The sequence below is a fragment of the Thamnophis sirtalis genome, unplaced genomic scaffold (genome assembly GCF_051295495.1).
Source record: "Thamnophis sirtalis isolate CommonGarterSnake01/CBP01778 unplaced genomic scaffold, rThaSir2_p1.2 scaffold_6, whole genome shotgun sequence".
Classification (NCBI taxonomy): Eukaryota; Metazoa; Chordata; class Lepidosauria; order Squamata; family Natricidae; genus Thamnophis; species Thamnophis sirtalis.
Window position 1 is genome coordinate 19,349,020 of NW_028261386.1, and position 17,499 is coordinate 19,366,518.

The following is a 17,499-nucleotide window of genomic DNA, read 5'->3' on the forward strand; positions in this document are numbered from 1 at the left end:
ACTTTCAATTACATTGAAATTAGAACTGCAGTAAATTCATCACTGAAGGAAGGATTGATTTATAAATGGAATACTAAAGTATGCAGCTACCATAGCTTTTCTTCAAGTCTTAATTTTGGATGTGTTGTTTTTTCCCCAATAGCCACTGCAAGGAAGATTTTAGGTAATGCTGATTTTTAGAAATCTGGAATTCAACTATTACTGTCTTCTGACATCAGCTGGATGAGTAATACCACAGGCCAGACAGGAAACTTCAAAGCAAGATTACCCATTTGAAGCTGTAATTTAGGATGTGGTATAATTCCATTGGGTACAGCATTCAGGTTACTAGAAAGTCAAGTATTCAGTAATGTACAGAACTCCATGTGAAAACCAGTTTTGCAATAATTTTATTTAGATATGGAGAAAGGCCAATTTTCTTTAAATCAAAGAAGGAAAATATAGATATTTGATGTTTTGATTTGTTCTTTTTATTATAATGAAGATCTCCCATTTCTAGGCTGTTACTGATCTTTTTTCTTTTAAATTGCTTACTATACAGTGTTAAAATGACTATGTGGAGTGTCCTTTCACTTTAGTACTCTTGAGGGTGTAGTACACTTTTGAGGGTGGAGTGTAGTACTTAATTTTATTCAAATGAAAATCAAATATTTTACTCTCCCATAGGACTATTAAGACCTAGGCAGCAAAAATCCAGATAACCACTAGATGACATCATATACAGAAAATTCAACCTATCGTTCTGTTGTCTAGCTATTTTCTGGATTTTTGCTAGAAAATCTGGTAGTCCTACTCAAGTATTACTATAGCAAACACTGGACTTATTTTGAGTAATCCTTTTTATTATTTATTAATAGAATACATTTTAGCTGAAAGCTATGATAGTACTGAGAAGGTTGTTTCAGATAGAGTTATGCTGAGTATTAGCATCAAGCAATATTGTAGAGATTTCTTAAATAGTTTGAATATTATTTTCTCTTTTGCCAGTTTGAATATTCTTTCTTTTCTACAAATGCTTAAGAGTCAAATAACTGAGTCTATAAATATGGTAGGAGATCCAGCTCCTTGGCCTCATTTTCCAGTTAGTTTAGAGACAGATGTAAAGATATAAATATCACCATTTCCAGACTGAGCCTTAAAAATAGAGGCCCATTTAAATGTTCTTTATTAATAATTTTGAATTATTAATAAAGCTATGCTACAATACAATTATTTCCTGTAGTCTGATCAGGTATGATAAAGAATGAGCTTCATTTGCAACATTTATTTGGATCTGCAACATACCTGAACGAAATGCCTATTTTTAATTTAAGTCAGGATTGATATACAAGCACCTCTGACCATTTTTTAAAATTCAGAGACCTTGCTAAGTATTCTCCCTGCTTGTGTAGCATTTTATTCTTCACTTAATTTTCTTATCTTAATATTAGACTGAATGTATATAGATGGACAAATGGAGCCTCTGAAAAATGATTGGAATTATCTCAAAATAATCAGTATATCAAAGCAATGGAAGTTTTGCAAGAAATTATATATTACTATCTTGCAAATCAATATGAGGCTATAGCTGAGTTTGTGTAGTTGACTTTGGTTCATCCTGCCTTTCATTGAGAGATAATGGATGTAAGAAATCTAGGAATTGCAGAAAGTCAATGGAATAAAAGATCTATCTGATCTGAGTTTTTGAGGAATTATATCCTTATGCATTTTTCAGAGTTCTGGGAAATCAGAATAGTCTTAAAACACATTCTCATCATGTTACATCATTTGCATGTATTCTAATTACAACATAAATACATTTGAGTACAAAGTTATTACTCTTTAAAATCTATTGTCAATAAATACAATCATATTGAACAAGTTAAAAAGCTTGCAAAGACATTTAAGGTAAGCAATAAAACAACGTATGCCTTAACATTTGTTTTATGTTGGCCCTAGAATGAGAAAATTATTAAAACACAAGAATGTACCATTAACATAAAATATCTAGCAGCTATTAGAGATGGAAAAATGAAGAAAGAAAGAAACTCCTTGTGTAATTAACTAGAAAATGAGATAAACAGTATTCAAATGAAATTTGAACAATCCTACGGGGACATTTATGGCAGCTGTTTGAAATACAGCTTTTTCACTTCTAACAGATTTGGACAAATAAGTTTATTAATTAGATGAAACAGGTTAAAAATAATTTAAAGCTATTAAAGAGGTATTAAAAACAGTGGTGGGATTATTTACAAGTGTGACAAAAAATGAGCAATGGAAGAGAGTTTTATTTGTCATAACAGTCCCCAAAATACTCCTGGAATGAAAGCCACTGCTCTTCCCCAGCTGGCTACTGCTCTGCATTTGTACATACTTTCCACCAACTTCTTACTCCCTTAATTCTTCTTCCTTTGGAAAATGTTCTTGCTTGCAAGCCACATCCACTAGCAAATGTAGATCTAGGGAGAACACAAATGGCAATCCAATATTTATTCTGTAGTTTGGTAATGTACCCCTGTCTGTCTTAACTAATAGAGTTCCAAAACCATATTTGCCAGCTAGAGTTCCCAAGCAGCTGTGGCAGAACAGTGTTTCAGTGAAAAATTAGGCATTTTCTTTCTTGCTACATTGAACAGATACAAATTGGTAGTGGAAGTAATGCACAGATAGCCACTTACAAATCCACAGCTGCAGATAACTATATTGTGTGGTTTCTTTCTATTATGTATATAGGTGAATAGTTAATTATAGTTAAAGAATATAGGATAGGTATATAACATCAAGATACAAGGGAATACAGCAACTGTTAAAGAACACATCTGCATTGGCTTTAACATGTTATCTGTAACACCAAATAAAGGTAGTGAGATGAAATTACACTGTTGTTCATGTCAAGCAGACACCCTTCTCAGAAAGGCAGCAGATAAACGTAACAAACTGAACTTGCAGATGTTATAGTGTTACACTATTATTAATATTTTTATTTAGTTCACATGTATTTAAGTCAGTCCAAGAAGATAAAGAAATCACAGCATACTATGTATTTCAAGAAGAGACACCTGATTAACATAATCAGAATGAGGAAAGTGCTGCCACAATTTTTACTCTCCTGAAACAGGATTTCAAAAGCCAAAGAATTCATGTGTCCAAAGAGAAATGTAATTCCTGGACCAAATAAAGTGCAATCAAGGAAGAAATTATTAAATAACAAGGATCCATTCCTAACCATCATGATGCCAAAATGATTAGACAGACATTGTGATGTCATGAAATAAGAAAGCTCTACTCTTTAATATTGTATCACAACAGTGATAGAATTTGTACGGTGTTGTCACAATATTTTGTAAACTGCACTCCCACCTTAAAGATGCTTATTGTCCAAGTACCAAAATTTCCTCAGCAAAACAGAAAACTCTCAGAGAGGCAATTACTGTGGTGATTAGAAAAGAAGTGAATGAAAATCACCAGGAATAAAACTTATGATATGGAAGGTAAAGGTGGGGCTTCCTACCAAAGATCTTGATTTTAAAACATTCCAAAAATACTTCACACCCGCCCTAAACCATAAGCACTGCAATTACAACCAAGACATATCATTGCAGAAAAGATGATTTGGCATAACACTTCAAACTTAGTGATAAGAGTTTTTAACATTTAAACAACCTATTTCAGGAGTTACTGGGTTTTCTTTTTGCTAGAGATATGGTATGTATGGCTGTGAAGTTCCATTCTGTCCTGCAAATATTGCTCTGAGCTGACCTAAATGATACCCTAAATCATTTTCAGCTCTTTGACTCTATTTTGATTTTAAGATCAAGAGATCAGATAAAGATCAACAGATTGTACATTTTATTTTCCCTTCAATCTAATGCTCAAATTAAATCATAAATCATAAGTCTTCTAAACATAGGCGGGACTAACCGAGCAGAAAAACACACACACACACAGACACAGTCACATACATACCCCTGCACATCTCTTCATTCACAGAATCCCATGAAGGTTATTCAATGTTTATTATGAGGGATGATCAATAGTGCATTAGTAATCAGACTTATTAACATGTCCCATACTAATACAGGTAATCCTCAGCTTACAATAGTTCATTTAGTGACTATTCAAAGTTACAATAGTGCTGAAAAAGGGACATGACTATTTTTCACACTTATAACATTGCAGCATCCCAGTAGACACATGATCAAAATTCAAATGCTTGGCAACTGCTTCATATTTATAACAGTCATAACAGTCCCAGGGTCATGTGATCCCCTTTAGCAACCTTTTGACAAGCAAAGTCAGTGGGGAAACCAGATTCACTTAACAACCATGTTACTAAATTAGCAACTGCAGTTGTTCACTTAACAATTGTGGAAAGAAAGGTTGTAAAATGGGGCAAAATTCACTTAACAAATGTTTCACTTAGCAACATAAATTTTGGGCTCAGTTCTGGTGGTAAATCGAGGACTACCTGTATTTCAATCGTTGTACAAAAGATCAGTGTAATTCACGTTAACTGTCCTTCATGCTGGTGTCTGAGAAATTAGCAGAAACAAAATTGCTCTAAAAATTGAGGGAAAACTGCCTTGAGTATTTCAATATAAATAAATTTATATGAGAAGATACCGAAAGCCTACCATTCTTACCAGGGGATTTGCCCTTCTGTGAACTGCTCCTTCTTTCTCTGCATTTGGTTTGGATGGATGAAACTGAATCTTTGGTGCATTTGTTGAGAGGACCCACCTCTGAAACGAGGAAACCAATTTGTTCTGAGGATGCAACAGTCTCTGATGTATTTGACTCACACTTTATATTAGGATCCTCCTTATAAAGAAGTAAAACACACAAATAAGTAATATATTTATTTCAAAAAATTCAGAAAATGGCACAAATCCTTGAAGCCCTTTCTCCACAATATAATATTTATGTCATTACTATTCCAGGATGGTCTATGTTGTTTCCCACACATGATGCCATAACAAAGACTTAAGAAGGAAACGCTGGAAGCTTATCATCCAAGATTTCTTTTAAAAGGCTACATGTGCAAAAGCTTATTTAGAACCACCAACAAAATGTATGGGCTATTGTGGAAAAGAAGATTATCTTTCAAAGAATGATTAAATTTTACCCTTAAATTTATCCCCAGCATCTTAATTACCCAGTGTCATCCAAATAGGACTCATCACAGCAATAATGGTAAAAATATTTCAGAAACAATTATTTTCAGAACAGTTATTTGGAAGAAATATTTCAAACACAATTATTTTCAGATATTCTCTGTCATTATTTAATGCCTTGAGGCATGACTTAGTTAAGCCTAACCCTAATCCTACTTGCCCCATAAAGTATTAAATTTATAATCTTGAATTAACTAATTTGAGGGGTTTTCCAAGAACTGAACCCTTACAATTGGCAAGGAGTTACTGAGGATAGTTTAGAATGTTTTCTGAACCAAATTAAACCATAGTTTAATGCAACTTGTATACCCAGCCAGGACTGGTTGGTCTAAGGCAGTCAAGTAAAACTTTCATGGTTGAGGATTTGAGTTTAGACTTCCTTAGTTTTAATTTGACCTATGATCATGACAATAATGTTAATATTATGACTGCAATCATGCAATAAACTTAAGCTGCTTTTTAAATTAGGCCATTTTCTGAGTTTACACAATTCAGTCAACAATAACTAATGAAACTGGCTGGGTTCATACAACATGCTGAGTGACAAAAAAGCTAAGCGAAGTTAATATTAACCAAATATTAACCTTAGAAAGTTATGTAAACACAGCTGCTAGTTTTTAACTGACCTGTCAAGTATGTTATATGAACACAGGTGAATTTGCTTTAACAAAACTTTAATAGTGAATATTATATTCAGTTGTGTTAATTATGTACATTTGTATTTTATACAATTATGTACAATATTTGTATTTTTTAATTTTGAAAATCAATGATTTGATAATGCCATGAAATATATTATTTTAATTCTAATTTAAATATTTGCTTACTCCTGAAGAATATGGAGAAGAGATTATCAGACCAGAATATATCATAGTTGTTACACTGTTCCCTACCTGTGGCTGACTGAATGGAAGCTCCTCTTGAACAAATATCATGGGAGACACAGCAGAAGACTGGTTCAGTTGTTCTTTGACTTTTGCTGATGTTTGTGGTGTGACTGTAGGCTGTTGCACTATTTGAGCTGTGGTATTCTCCACAGGTTCTGTGGTATGAATAGCATAGATAAACTCTGGAGATTGTGGCAAGGAGCATGCTATAGCTTGTTCAGACTCTACAACAAAGGATGTGATATCTGAGCCTACAGGGGTTAGAGGTTCTAAGTGGCTGGTTTGACCTGAAGAAGCTGTATCACTATTCCCTGAATTAACTATTAATTGTTGGTTTCGATTTGACTGTGAAGTTGGACATTGGTTCTCCACTGGTTCTACTTTTACCATTTCCAGCTTTGGGGATGAATGCATTTCATCAACAATCTGGAAGACCGCTTCTAGATTGACTTCTGTCTTCTTGTTTTCATCAGAGGTGTTGCAGGACCAATTAGAAGGCAAGAATTCAACTGGATATGAAGATTGCATTGGTGGATTCTAGTGAGACACAGACATTTATTTGTGCATTTTAGCACTGCTGAGTAAAAGAAGACTATATAACCCAATAATACATCTGTCTTTAGCATATGCTGTCTATAATACAGTTACTTTTGAAAAAAAAAATACAAATACTCCAAAGTCTTCATTAACAAATTTGAATTCTGGTGTCCTCTAATAGAAAAGGCTATAAGTAAATAAGCAACTAAATATTATTTGAATTTAATATAACAATATTGCTGCAGAAGTTGAATTTGAACTGGGCTTTCTGACATAATTCTTCAGAAATCTTCGGGGAAAGTCTTGTGTGACTTTATTTATATTACTTCAGAGTCAAAGCACTTAATATAGCACATTTAAATATAGATATTTATGATTTTGGGAACTCTTCCTTAAAAAGAAAATACTTAACAGAATTTTGAAAGATTATATATCATTCTACAATGAATGTTTGTTTTTTGTAAACAAGAAATTTCTAATTATTGAAATAATTTACCATGAACAAAAAATTTACGTGTTCAGTCACAGATATAATAAACTTGTGACCAAGGGGAAATCGATTTGATATTTCTTAAATTTACTTTTTAATCTTAATGCCATATACCTAACTACTACAAAAACAAAGTGAATTTTCAAAACTTCACTATGTTATGACATGCCATCAAGGTCAGGATTCAGAAAAGCATACAATATATTGCATTGGACATGCCTTGGATAGGTCACTGGAACTTAGCCAATTCATTCACCTGAAAATAGCTGCAGTGTGTATAGATAGAAGCTGTAGGACTACCACAACCACTTAAGGGATCCATGTGGGTAGGTGGAGAACAACACTGTAATACAGCTAGAAAAAAAAGAAGAAAAATTAAAAGGCAGAAATGATATTCCCAGTTAATTAAAAGGGTTTTCTGAATTGCATATTATAGTTCTCCCAACTGTAATCTAGCAGTGGATTATGGTATAGTATAGGATCAGCAGAGATGGGCTACAGACGCATATAAGAAGCAGAAATTATCTGAGGACTAATCCCTTCCCCTAAGTAAATGATGTATATGTTTTAAACACATTGTTTGAAAATGTTCTTTAAGTATAATAGGAAAACTGAAAATAATTCAACGTTGGGTAAAATATACTAATACATCCCCTCCCCCAAATCAACAGCATGCCTTGAGTCCCAGGGAATGTGTTGATATAGAGCAGCCCAAGCACAAGAAACGTGAAAAAAGACTCTTTAGGGAAATTCTTTATTAATCCAAAATCTGGGAGTACTGTATTTTTTGGAGTATAAGACACTCTGGACTATAAGACGCACATTAGTTTTTAGGGAAGAAAAAGGGGGGAAAATCTGCCTTGCCTACCAGCATCCATCAGTATTCATCTGGCTAACATTCTTGCAGCAAACAGCCTGGTCAGCTTCAGCATGTTATCACAGTCTCATTCAGCATGAGCAGCTGATTGGCGGTTGGATCAGCCTCCCGGAATACCGCCAATCAGCTGTTCCAGGCTGTGGGGATTGCCACAGCCCATTGCTGCCCCCGTGCATCATGTTTTCTGCCTCCGCATGTTCCAGCAATCCCCACCACCTGGAACCAGCCAAAAATGTGATGAACAGAGGCCAAAAATGGATTGTGCGGAGGCCAAAAATGTTACGCGTGGAAGCAGCGATCAGCGGTGATGTGCTGTGGTGATCCCCGCAGCCTGGAAGGGGTCTAAAACAGATTGTGCGGAGGCTGAAAACGCCTGCAAAACGGCCAAAGGGTGGAGGCTGCTGGGTGGGCAGGACTTCAGCAACATTTGCTGTATAAGGAATTGTGCTTTCTAGATCATCCTAAAAGCCTAGTCTTAAAGCCTAGGTCTGTGATAAAATTTAGACCCCAGTAAACCTAAAATTTAAACCTGGATTGGCTACTTAGCCTGGTTAGATCAAAACACTTGGGTCTTCAAATAGGCAAATGCAGAAGAATGCATAACAAAGATTATTCTATTTCTCCCACCACTGGGTTGTTAATGTGTTTCACATAAAGCAATTTTTGAGTCCATGAAAACAGAAGTATGTGCATTTTTTCTCAATTACTAAGCCCAATTTATATAGAAAGTCAGCTAGTTATCCACTCAATGATAATTTATTTAGTAAATTTTTAAAGGCAGAGCATCACCAAAGAGTATTTTGGAATTTATGAAGGCAAATACAGGTAGCCCTCAACTTATAACCATTCATTTAGTGACCATTCAAAGTTACAATAGCACTGAAAAAAGTGATTATAACTGCTTTTCACACTTATTATCCATGGTTATGTTATCAAACTTCAAATGCTTGGCAACTGGTTCATATTTATGATAGTTGCAGTGTCCCAGGGTCATGTGATCACCTTTTATGACCCTCTGACAAGCAAAGTCAATGGGGAAGCCCAATTCACTTAACAATCGGGTTACTAAACAACGGTTCACTTAACAACTATGGCAAGGAAGGTCATATAATGTAGCAAAACTCACTTAATTGTTTTGCTTAGCAATGGAAATTTTGGATTCATATGGTCATAAGTCAAGAACTACCTATATTGCATAAGGGAAAGAAAGGATTAGGATTTAGTGATAATATTCAAACTCACTGGATATTGTACAAAAACTAATTTATAGAACCAGTTAAGAACAACTTTTAAAATAAGTTTCAAATGTAAATGATCAGATTGTCATTCAGAAAAATGATTGTGTTGAATAAGTCTTCTCTATTGTTTGACTTTGAACACTTTCCCCTCACAGGGTTATAATCCTACTGCTCAGAAGTCATTTTTAACCAAGTATCTGCTTATGACCTCAGTAGAAGAGCACAGCTTTGACAGCACTGATGTTTAAAATAGAACAGTCTGTCTGAACATTTTGTTTGCTTGTGTTAAGGCAAAACCCCAGGGCTGCTTTAACTAATATGAACAGCAAAAGCTAATATGACAGAGCCATAAGTCCCTGCTAAAACTTCAGTGGGTGCAATGTAAACATTAAATAAATGTATTCCTTTGTATGATGACATATGCTAGAAAAACTGCACAGTTTACGGATCTGCAGCAGGTTTCCAGGATATTTGAAGTTTAAAAAATAGACGTATTGTAAGTACTTCATTAGTCCATGATCAAAGTGTATGATGTGGACTCTGAATACATATGAAATAGCTTTTAGACTTACCAGAAAGTCAAATCAAAACACTGCCGTTTCCTGACATTATTGAAAACAATTGAGTATAGATGTTTGGGGTAGGTCACATCAAATATCAAGTATTTAAGAAGTAGCTGTGTGATTCCATAGTAAATACAATTCTAAAGTATAAACTTAAGTGCAGATTAAACTATAAATTCCAGCCCAGGTTCTTTTTTCTTACATTTCCAGCTAAAAGAATTGTGGGGAGCTGCCATCAGTATTTTAGATGATAGCTTTTGGCTGGATTATTACATTGCTTTGAGACAAATGATTACTACTGCAGAGATTAAAAAAACTATAAATTCATATATTGTTGGACTATTACTGCTTTCTTCTATTAGCTGCAGGTGGCACAGCCAGTGGTCACAAAAAATAGCTGTAACACAATATGTAGCAGGACATAGAAGCCCCAAATATTCCCTACGGCTCTTTTTGTCTAAACAACAAACAAATTTGCTGTGGTATTTGTATATTACCAGGGATACCTTATCACAATTCCTACAATGAGATAATCTACATACTATACATTATTACAAATTTGCATCTGTATTTTTATATATCAGATATTTCAATAGTTTTGTGGTTGGATGGGAGCCTTGTTGGAGGTTGTTGCTACTGTTAAACACTAGACTTGTAAATTTTTTAAAGCATAAAGTTTTAAACTTTTGATGAAATAAACTAATATTGGAACATGTTACCTGTTGGATAGTAAGCTTGGGAGTATGGTGCTGAAGCTGCATAACTGGTATATTTCTGGGAAGATGGGGCCATTGTCTGAGGCCCTTGTTGAATATGCACAGATGTAGAGCTGGGCTGCAGAGTATAAGTTACTTCTGTTGGGAACCTCTGCAACACAGGAAATGGAACACCTTTGTCTGAAAAAGCTGATGTCTCCACCTGACCTGGGAGCATTCCAAGGGAGTTCTGCCATGTTCTGGGAGGAAAAGGAGTCCGATCGGAACCTTTCAGTGGAAAAGCATTTTGGTTGTGAGATGATGGTGACAGGTAGGAATAAGGAGATAAACTGTCTCGCCGAAAAGATCGATGAACCTGTTCTAAAGTCAATGGAGCTGAAGATGGAGAGGAAAATGAGAAATTTGATATATTATCAAACATATGTCAGAAATCTCTAATAGTGTATAATCACTGCTAAGCATATTTGCCTAGATTAGTTTTAATCAAATGATATAGCAAACAGTACTCAAAGAAGTAACTTCCTAGTTAGAATTGGAAAACTCTTAATTTGCATCAATTGACATATGTATATGATTCTGGATAGGATTTAAGTGAGTATTAGCCCTGCTTTGGATATCAAATCATTCCTAGGATATTATCATAGGATTAGGAAGAGTCTAGAGTAATAACATAATCTGGACTGATATAGTGATTTTTCACCACCCCTTGATTTCTATTTCTATTTTTAATTTGAGTATCCATTTCAGAATCAAATACAATAAGAGCCCTTTTTAATAATATAACAGTAGTAATACTATGCTTATAATATGATTTAAATAATAATTTAAATATATTTAAATTAAAAACTACTAATTGAACATCTAAAAATAATCTGGGGTAAATATATATATACCTAAAAAGTGTTCATCTGGGCCAAGGGAATATTAGAGCGTCAGACTATTTCACAAAATGAAGACTTTTTCTCTGTTTGCTAGTTGCCATCTCTGAAAATGAGTTATGGCAAGTAGACAAAGGCCTCAATAATCATCTACAAGTAAATTATGAAAGTGTTCTTCATGTTCAAGTTGTGAAGAATGTGAGATAATAACCAGCAGCCTAAAATAAATTAGAAACGAGCCAGAAATCAGTCCAGTTTTCTGTGCTATTAAGTGTATTCTAAAAATGTGTCAGGTGCAGGCTCCACAGATTTAAAAACAATATTTTTTACAATTTCTGAGCTTCTGTACCTTTTGGGATAAATTCATATCAGGTTTTTTTAAAATAATATTTATTTTTGTCACTGACTGTTGTGTGCTGCTCATATAGTGGCCTTTTGTGAGATAGATGGCTATATAAATTTTATAAATAAATAATGCAGTAGTCTAATTTATAGACATATTACTGTGGGTTAGTTCATACAGCTATTCTTAACAATCACACCTCTATCAAATGACACGTACTTTAGGAATACTCTACTTGTATGTTACAGCAATACATTCTATATGAAGCTATCTTTGAAAAGTGCTGAGAAACAACAATTGACCCAGAATAGACTCAGGCAATTAAGGAATTGTCACCTATTGGAAGTATGTGATACTCTTATTTTAAAAAATGCATTGGCTTCTCATTTATTCTGGACCAAATATAGGGAACTAGTAATATCCTTTAAAACATTTTGGACCAGAATATCCTAAAGACTACTTTCTGCTGTTTAACAGCCTGAGGAAATTTTCAGCAGAAGTCCTGGTCCTAATATGCTCTTAGTAGTAGTCTTATCTGGAAAGAGAGCTTTTTCAGCAGCAATATTTTTCCTCCCAAATGAGATTTGTCATATTGGTTTAGACTTACATTGGATAGTTCAAATATTCTAAGAGTTACTATTCTCTCGTTGCTTTAACTTGCTAGGTGCTGTTCAGTTAAATTATTTAAAGGATTACCTATAAAGTTGTACCTGTTTACCTGTTATATACCTATTTTTTGCTGTTTTATCAAATCCTCATTTTATTATTTTACAATTATAAGTATTATTTTGTCAATAGCAATAGCAGTAGCATTCAGACTTATATACTACCCCATAATGCTTTACTGCACTTTCTGAGCGGTTTACAGCGTCAGCCGATTGCCCCCACAATCTGGGTCTTCATTTTACTGAAACTGGTACACGTGTATTTGTTACTTTTTTTGATATATATGGGATTTTCTTACATGGGTATATTTGTGTAGCAATATTACCTTACGTGAAATAATCCTAATAATGGATGCAATGAAAAATGAAAATTTATAGTTCTTATAAGCTTATAATGGCCATTTATGAAATACTTCTTCCAGATGTTTGAGAGATTTCTACCTTTTCTACTCTTCTACTGGGTCTAAATGAAAAATAATATACCCTATTAAAAATGGGGAGAATATTATAGTGCTCCAGTGCTCTCCCTCCTGTTCTTTTTGTTTCAATTGTATTCACCTGCTAGTAATCACCAATTGATCTTGATGAATAATTTAATCTATTTTCATCCTGGTCCTATGATTGACAAATATTATTTAATGTTTCTATGTCAAAGCAAAAGGAGGCACATTGGCTCAGCGGTTAAAGATGCTGAGTTTGTCAGTGACAGCTCAGGTTTGAGACCCGACTACCATATGGTGGGCTGAGCTCTTGTTTCTTGCTTCAGCTCCTGCCCATCTAGCAGTTTGAAAGCTTGCAAATGCAAGTAGATGAATAGTTATTACTTTAGTGGGAAGGTAACAGCATTCCATGTGCCTTAGCATTTAACCATGTTTTCTGATAATGCTGGCTCCCTCAGCTAAGAAACGGATGAGCACCGCCCCCTAGAGTTGGACATGACTGAATGGGGAAACCTTTACCTTTATAGCCATAGCAACTAGTAAATTTGGAACACATTTATCAGTGATATGCTCCTGTTTCTTCATATATTACTGGCAACTTGAAAAAAGAGCTGCATTAACTAACAGAATGGGGATAGTATAAAATGCATACAGCACCTATTATTTGAAACAAATACTGAAAAACGTCAAAAAATGAATCACTGTATATCATGTGACCAGGGGGATGTTGCAACGGTTATAAGTGTGAAAAATGGTCAAGTCACTATTTTCAGTGCTGTTGTAACTTCAAATGGTCACTAAACAAACTGTTGTAATTTGAGGACTACCTGTATGCATGGCAGAGTAAAAGACTTTAACCACCAGACTTCAACATAGTAGTGAATGGAATCTGCATTGACATTGGATAACCAAAGATTTGAACCAGGGCCCTTGGGCGATTCATATTGCTTTTTAGTGATTACATGGCTTTATTCACATAATATTTAACTTTGTTACAGAAAATTCATTTTCTGATTCATATAATACATTGAACAATTGACTAATCAGTGTGGCTTTGAATAACATTCTAGGCCACATAAAAGCTAGCAGAAATTAGTAGCAATCAAGCTTAATATATTGTGTAAACATAACCACTAGAACTTTAATTGATCTGGTTAAATGTGTTTTGTGAACAAAGCCAGTGAGTTATAAGTTTATTTCTATGAAATACTGAAGAGCCAATCATATTTGACTGGATGAATTTTGACTATGTGTTTTGTACTTTAATATGCAAACCCAGAATGCTAGGTTGAGCAAATAGCGGTCCAGCTGGGGTAAAAATGATATACGAATACAGGTAGTCCTTGACTTGCAACCACAATTGAGCCTAGAATTTATGTTGCTAAGTGAGAAGTTTATTGACTTTTGCCCCATTTTACGACATTTCTTGCTACATATCTTAAGTAAATTAGTAACGGTTGTTAAGTGAAATCTGGATTTCCCATTGACTTTGCTTGTCAGAAGGTCTCAAAGGATGATCATATGACCCCTGGACACTGCAACCGTCATAAATATGAACCAGTTGTCAACCATCCAAATGTAAATCATGTGAGCATGGGGATGCTCCAACAGTCATAAGTGTGAAAAACAATCCTAAGTCATTGTATAACTTTGAAAGGACCCTAAACAAACTGTTGTAAGTTGAGGACTACTTGTACAGCTGTTAAGGACATAGAGAAAACTCACTATTCTTAAAACTAAAGGCAGTAACTCTTGTTTTTTTAAACAAACATTTAGATGCTCAGGATGAAACGGGAGAGCTTCTGAACATGCTTTCTCATTGAACTGGGCTGAACTCTGGCAGACTGGTTCCTCAGGGTGCACTCTGCAAGTGCGCAATACCCTGTGCCCAACACTGAACCTTTATTGTTATTTCGATATTGTTGTTATTGTTAGTAACTTTCTCATTGCACAAGGGAGGAGGTGCTGTTCGTGGACGCCCTCCTCTCTCACCGGGCTTATTGTCGTTCTTGGCAGCTACGGCCCCTGCATGTGCCGCCGGGGGATTGTGATGGTGCTGATGTTGCTGGCTGAGGAGGGCCTCCCCACCGTGAAGGGAGGTGCTGAGGAGGCGCTGGAAGCGGTTGGGTGGCCGGCTGGTGACTTCCAGGCCTGCGGCCAGCTTGGCCTTGTTCGCGCTAGTCAGGCGTTTGAGGTGCACCAACAGATCGGGCCGGTCGCGGCGAAAGTGCGGGCTGTGAAAATGGTGCAAGGGGCCGCCGGGGGCCGAGGCAGCGGCTGAGGCGCCTGTGGTGGATCCGCCACCAGACGAAGAGCCCCCGCTGCCTCCCGGCGGGCCTAGCACCACTTTGCGGAAGCCGTACAAATTGAGCTGCCGGATGAAACTAGTGAAATTGGTTGTCTTGAACAGCTCCGGCGAGGAGGACGTGGACGACGACGACGGAGACACTGAAGAGCCGCCGGCGGAGGTGGGGCCGGCGCCATCGCCCCCGGGACCGCCTCCCACCGCCACGGCCATTCCGCTGCCGCCCGCGCCCAGGAGCTCGGCTTCGAACAAGGGCTGGTCGATGAGGAGTCCCTCGCCCCGGGCGTCCCAGCGGATAGAGCGGAAGCGCGGGCTGTTGACCAGGCGCCACAGCTTGGCGGGGAAGTTGTTGGGGTTAATGGGCGCGGCCGAGAGCAGTGGGTCCTCCATCGAGGTGGCTCGGTCTGCGGGGAGCCGCCAGGCTTTCGAGACCGCCTCGCGCCCGTTCGCCTTCTCTCCCTGCCTCCCCCCCTCAGTCCAACGGACGGTGGAAGGCCCGCGTGAGGCCGATCGGCTTTTTTCCAACGGACGCCGCCGTCAATCATCGCCGCCGTCGAGGCAGAGCGGGCTGACCGGGCTGTTTGGCGGCGCGCGCTCCGGCCACCTCCCGCCAAAAGACTCGGGCGAAGAGGCTACACCGGGCGGCTGCCTGGTTTCTGCCTTTCGCTTGAAGGCTGAGGAAATAGTTAAAATCACACCACCCCTCTTGCTGAAACAAATGGTCCACACAACACAACCAGGCCTGATAGTTGCATTTTTTGGTCTTCTCTGGCCAGTGGTCTTGGGAGAGCAAAAGGTTCTCTTGCCCAGTGCTATCCACACTTGGTTTTGATATCCACCCATTTGCCTTTGATAAGAAGAATAACTTTAAGAAAGATGTAAATGATAATAATATATAATTATATTATAATAATGATGATGATGATGTACTTTTGCAGAAGACAGAACCTTTGCTATCATCAGGCTGATTCTCATTCAGTATTCTTAGAATGATAGAGAAGGGGCCATTGAAGTTCCCTGCAGGAATCCACATTGAAGCATCCCAACAGATGGCTGCCAGACATCCAGAGCACAAGAGCTCATAGTTCTTGGTACAGGTGGTCCTTGACTTACAATCATTTGTTTTAGTGACCAAAGTTACAGTGGCCAGGAAAAAAAAGTGACAACTGATTCTTGCATGTATTATACAACTGTTGCAGTATCTCCGGAGTCATGTGTTCAAAATTTGGACATTTGACAACTTGGCACGTATTTGCAACATCCTGGGTTATGTGATCACCCTTTTGAGACCTTCCCAGCCGGCTTCCAAAAATCAATGTCAGTGAGGGAGCCTGGATTTGCTTAATGACTGAATGGTTTACAGTTCATGCCAGATACTTTAAATAAATAATTATCCCAATACAGTAGTTAAGTTTAGGAGCTGTAGTGTTGCAGTGGTTAGAATGCAGTATTGCAGATTAACCCTGGCCCAGTGCCAGAAGTTTGATCCTGATCTACTCAAGGTTGAGTCAGCCTTCTATTCTTCGGAGGTCAGTTAAACCCAGGTTATACTGACACTGTAAACCGCTTAGAGAGTGCTGTAAAACACTGAAGCAGTATATAAGTCTAGATGCTATTGCTGTTGCTGAGTTTAAGATAAACATTAGGCTATATAAATATTCTAACTGGCACTCCTGAACCATAGCCAAGATCCATAAGTATACTTTTCTCACTTTCCCTTCTCAAAGGCTGTCTGGAAATGCCAGGTCTTAACAATCTTCCAAAATACTAACAGAAATGAAGAGAAAAATCTCTCCAGGCTTCCTGTCACCTTAATATGACTTCTCTGTTGGTTCTTACCAAAGTGGCAGATTCTATTTGGAGCAAATCCTGCTAACAAAGTCTGAAGCCACATAGGACTTTATAGGTAATAGCCACCTTAAATTGCTCCAAGAAGCTAATTGTCATCAGTGTAATTCCTGTGATAATAATGCTAATTATTAATCCAAGCTTGACCATTACTATATGGGCTGTCTCATTTAAATTAGCTTTAGTTTCTAAATGGTCAGCAGGGATAGTCCCATGTGAAACAAAATACAGTAGTCTAGTTGTGACATACAGAAGCCGTATATCTTTTTATACAAAAAGATTGCACATATATTTTAACAAATAGAAAAGAAATGAAGAAGCCTGTCCTATAATTTTAAGAGCTTAAAAATACAATATTTTTTGTCACTGCTTAAAATGTCACAGGATTTGCTGAAAATATGAACAAGCTGCCGCAAAGTATTGGAGATCATCATTTTAACTCTTGCAACCAAAAGGTGAGATAGAAGAGAACATAGGACTGCTCTAAATGGATAAAAAGTGGTTCTAGTCATTTGCATAATTACATAATTTTAAAAAGTTACAGTAATCCTTTGTG

At 36.8% G+C, this 17,499-nt stretch overlaps 1 protein-coding gene across 1 annotated transcript; it reads right to left on the bottom strand.

The window, feature by feature from the left end:
• Positions 1-458: 458 nt before the first annotated feature.
• HSF5 (heat shock transcription factor 5) lies at positions 459-15,724 on the bottom strand. The gene is made up of 6 exons (XM_087717318.1): positions 14,783-15,724; positions 10,468-10,839; positions 7,327-7,424; positions 6,050-6,580; positions 4,626-4,803; positions 459-2,441 (listed from the first exon to the last, which is right to left on the bottom strand). The coding sequence occupies exons 1-6, from the start codon at positions 15,483-15,485 to the stop codon at positions 2,371-2,373; spliced, it is 1,953 nt and encodes a 650-aa protein (XP_087573444.1). The 5' UTR covers positions 15,486-15,724; the 3' UTR covers positions 459-2,370.
• Between the last annotated feature and the right edge of the window lie 1,775 nt (positions 15,725-17,499).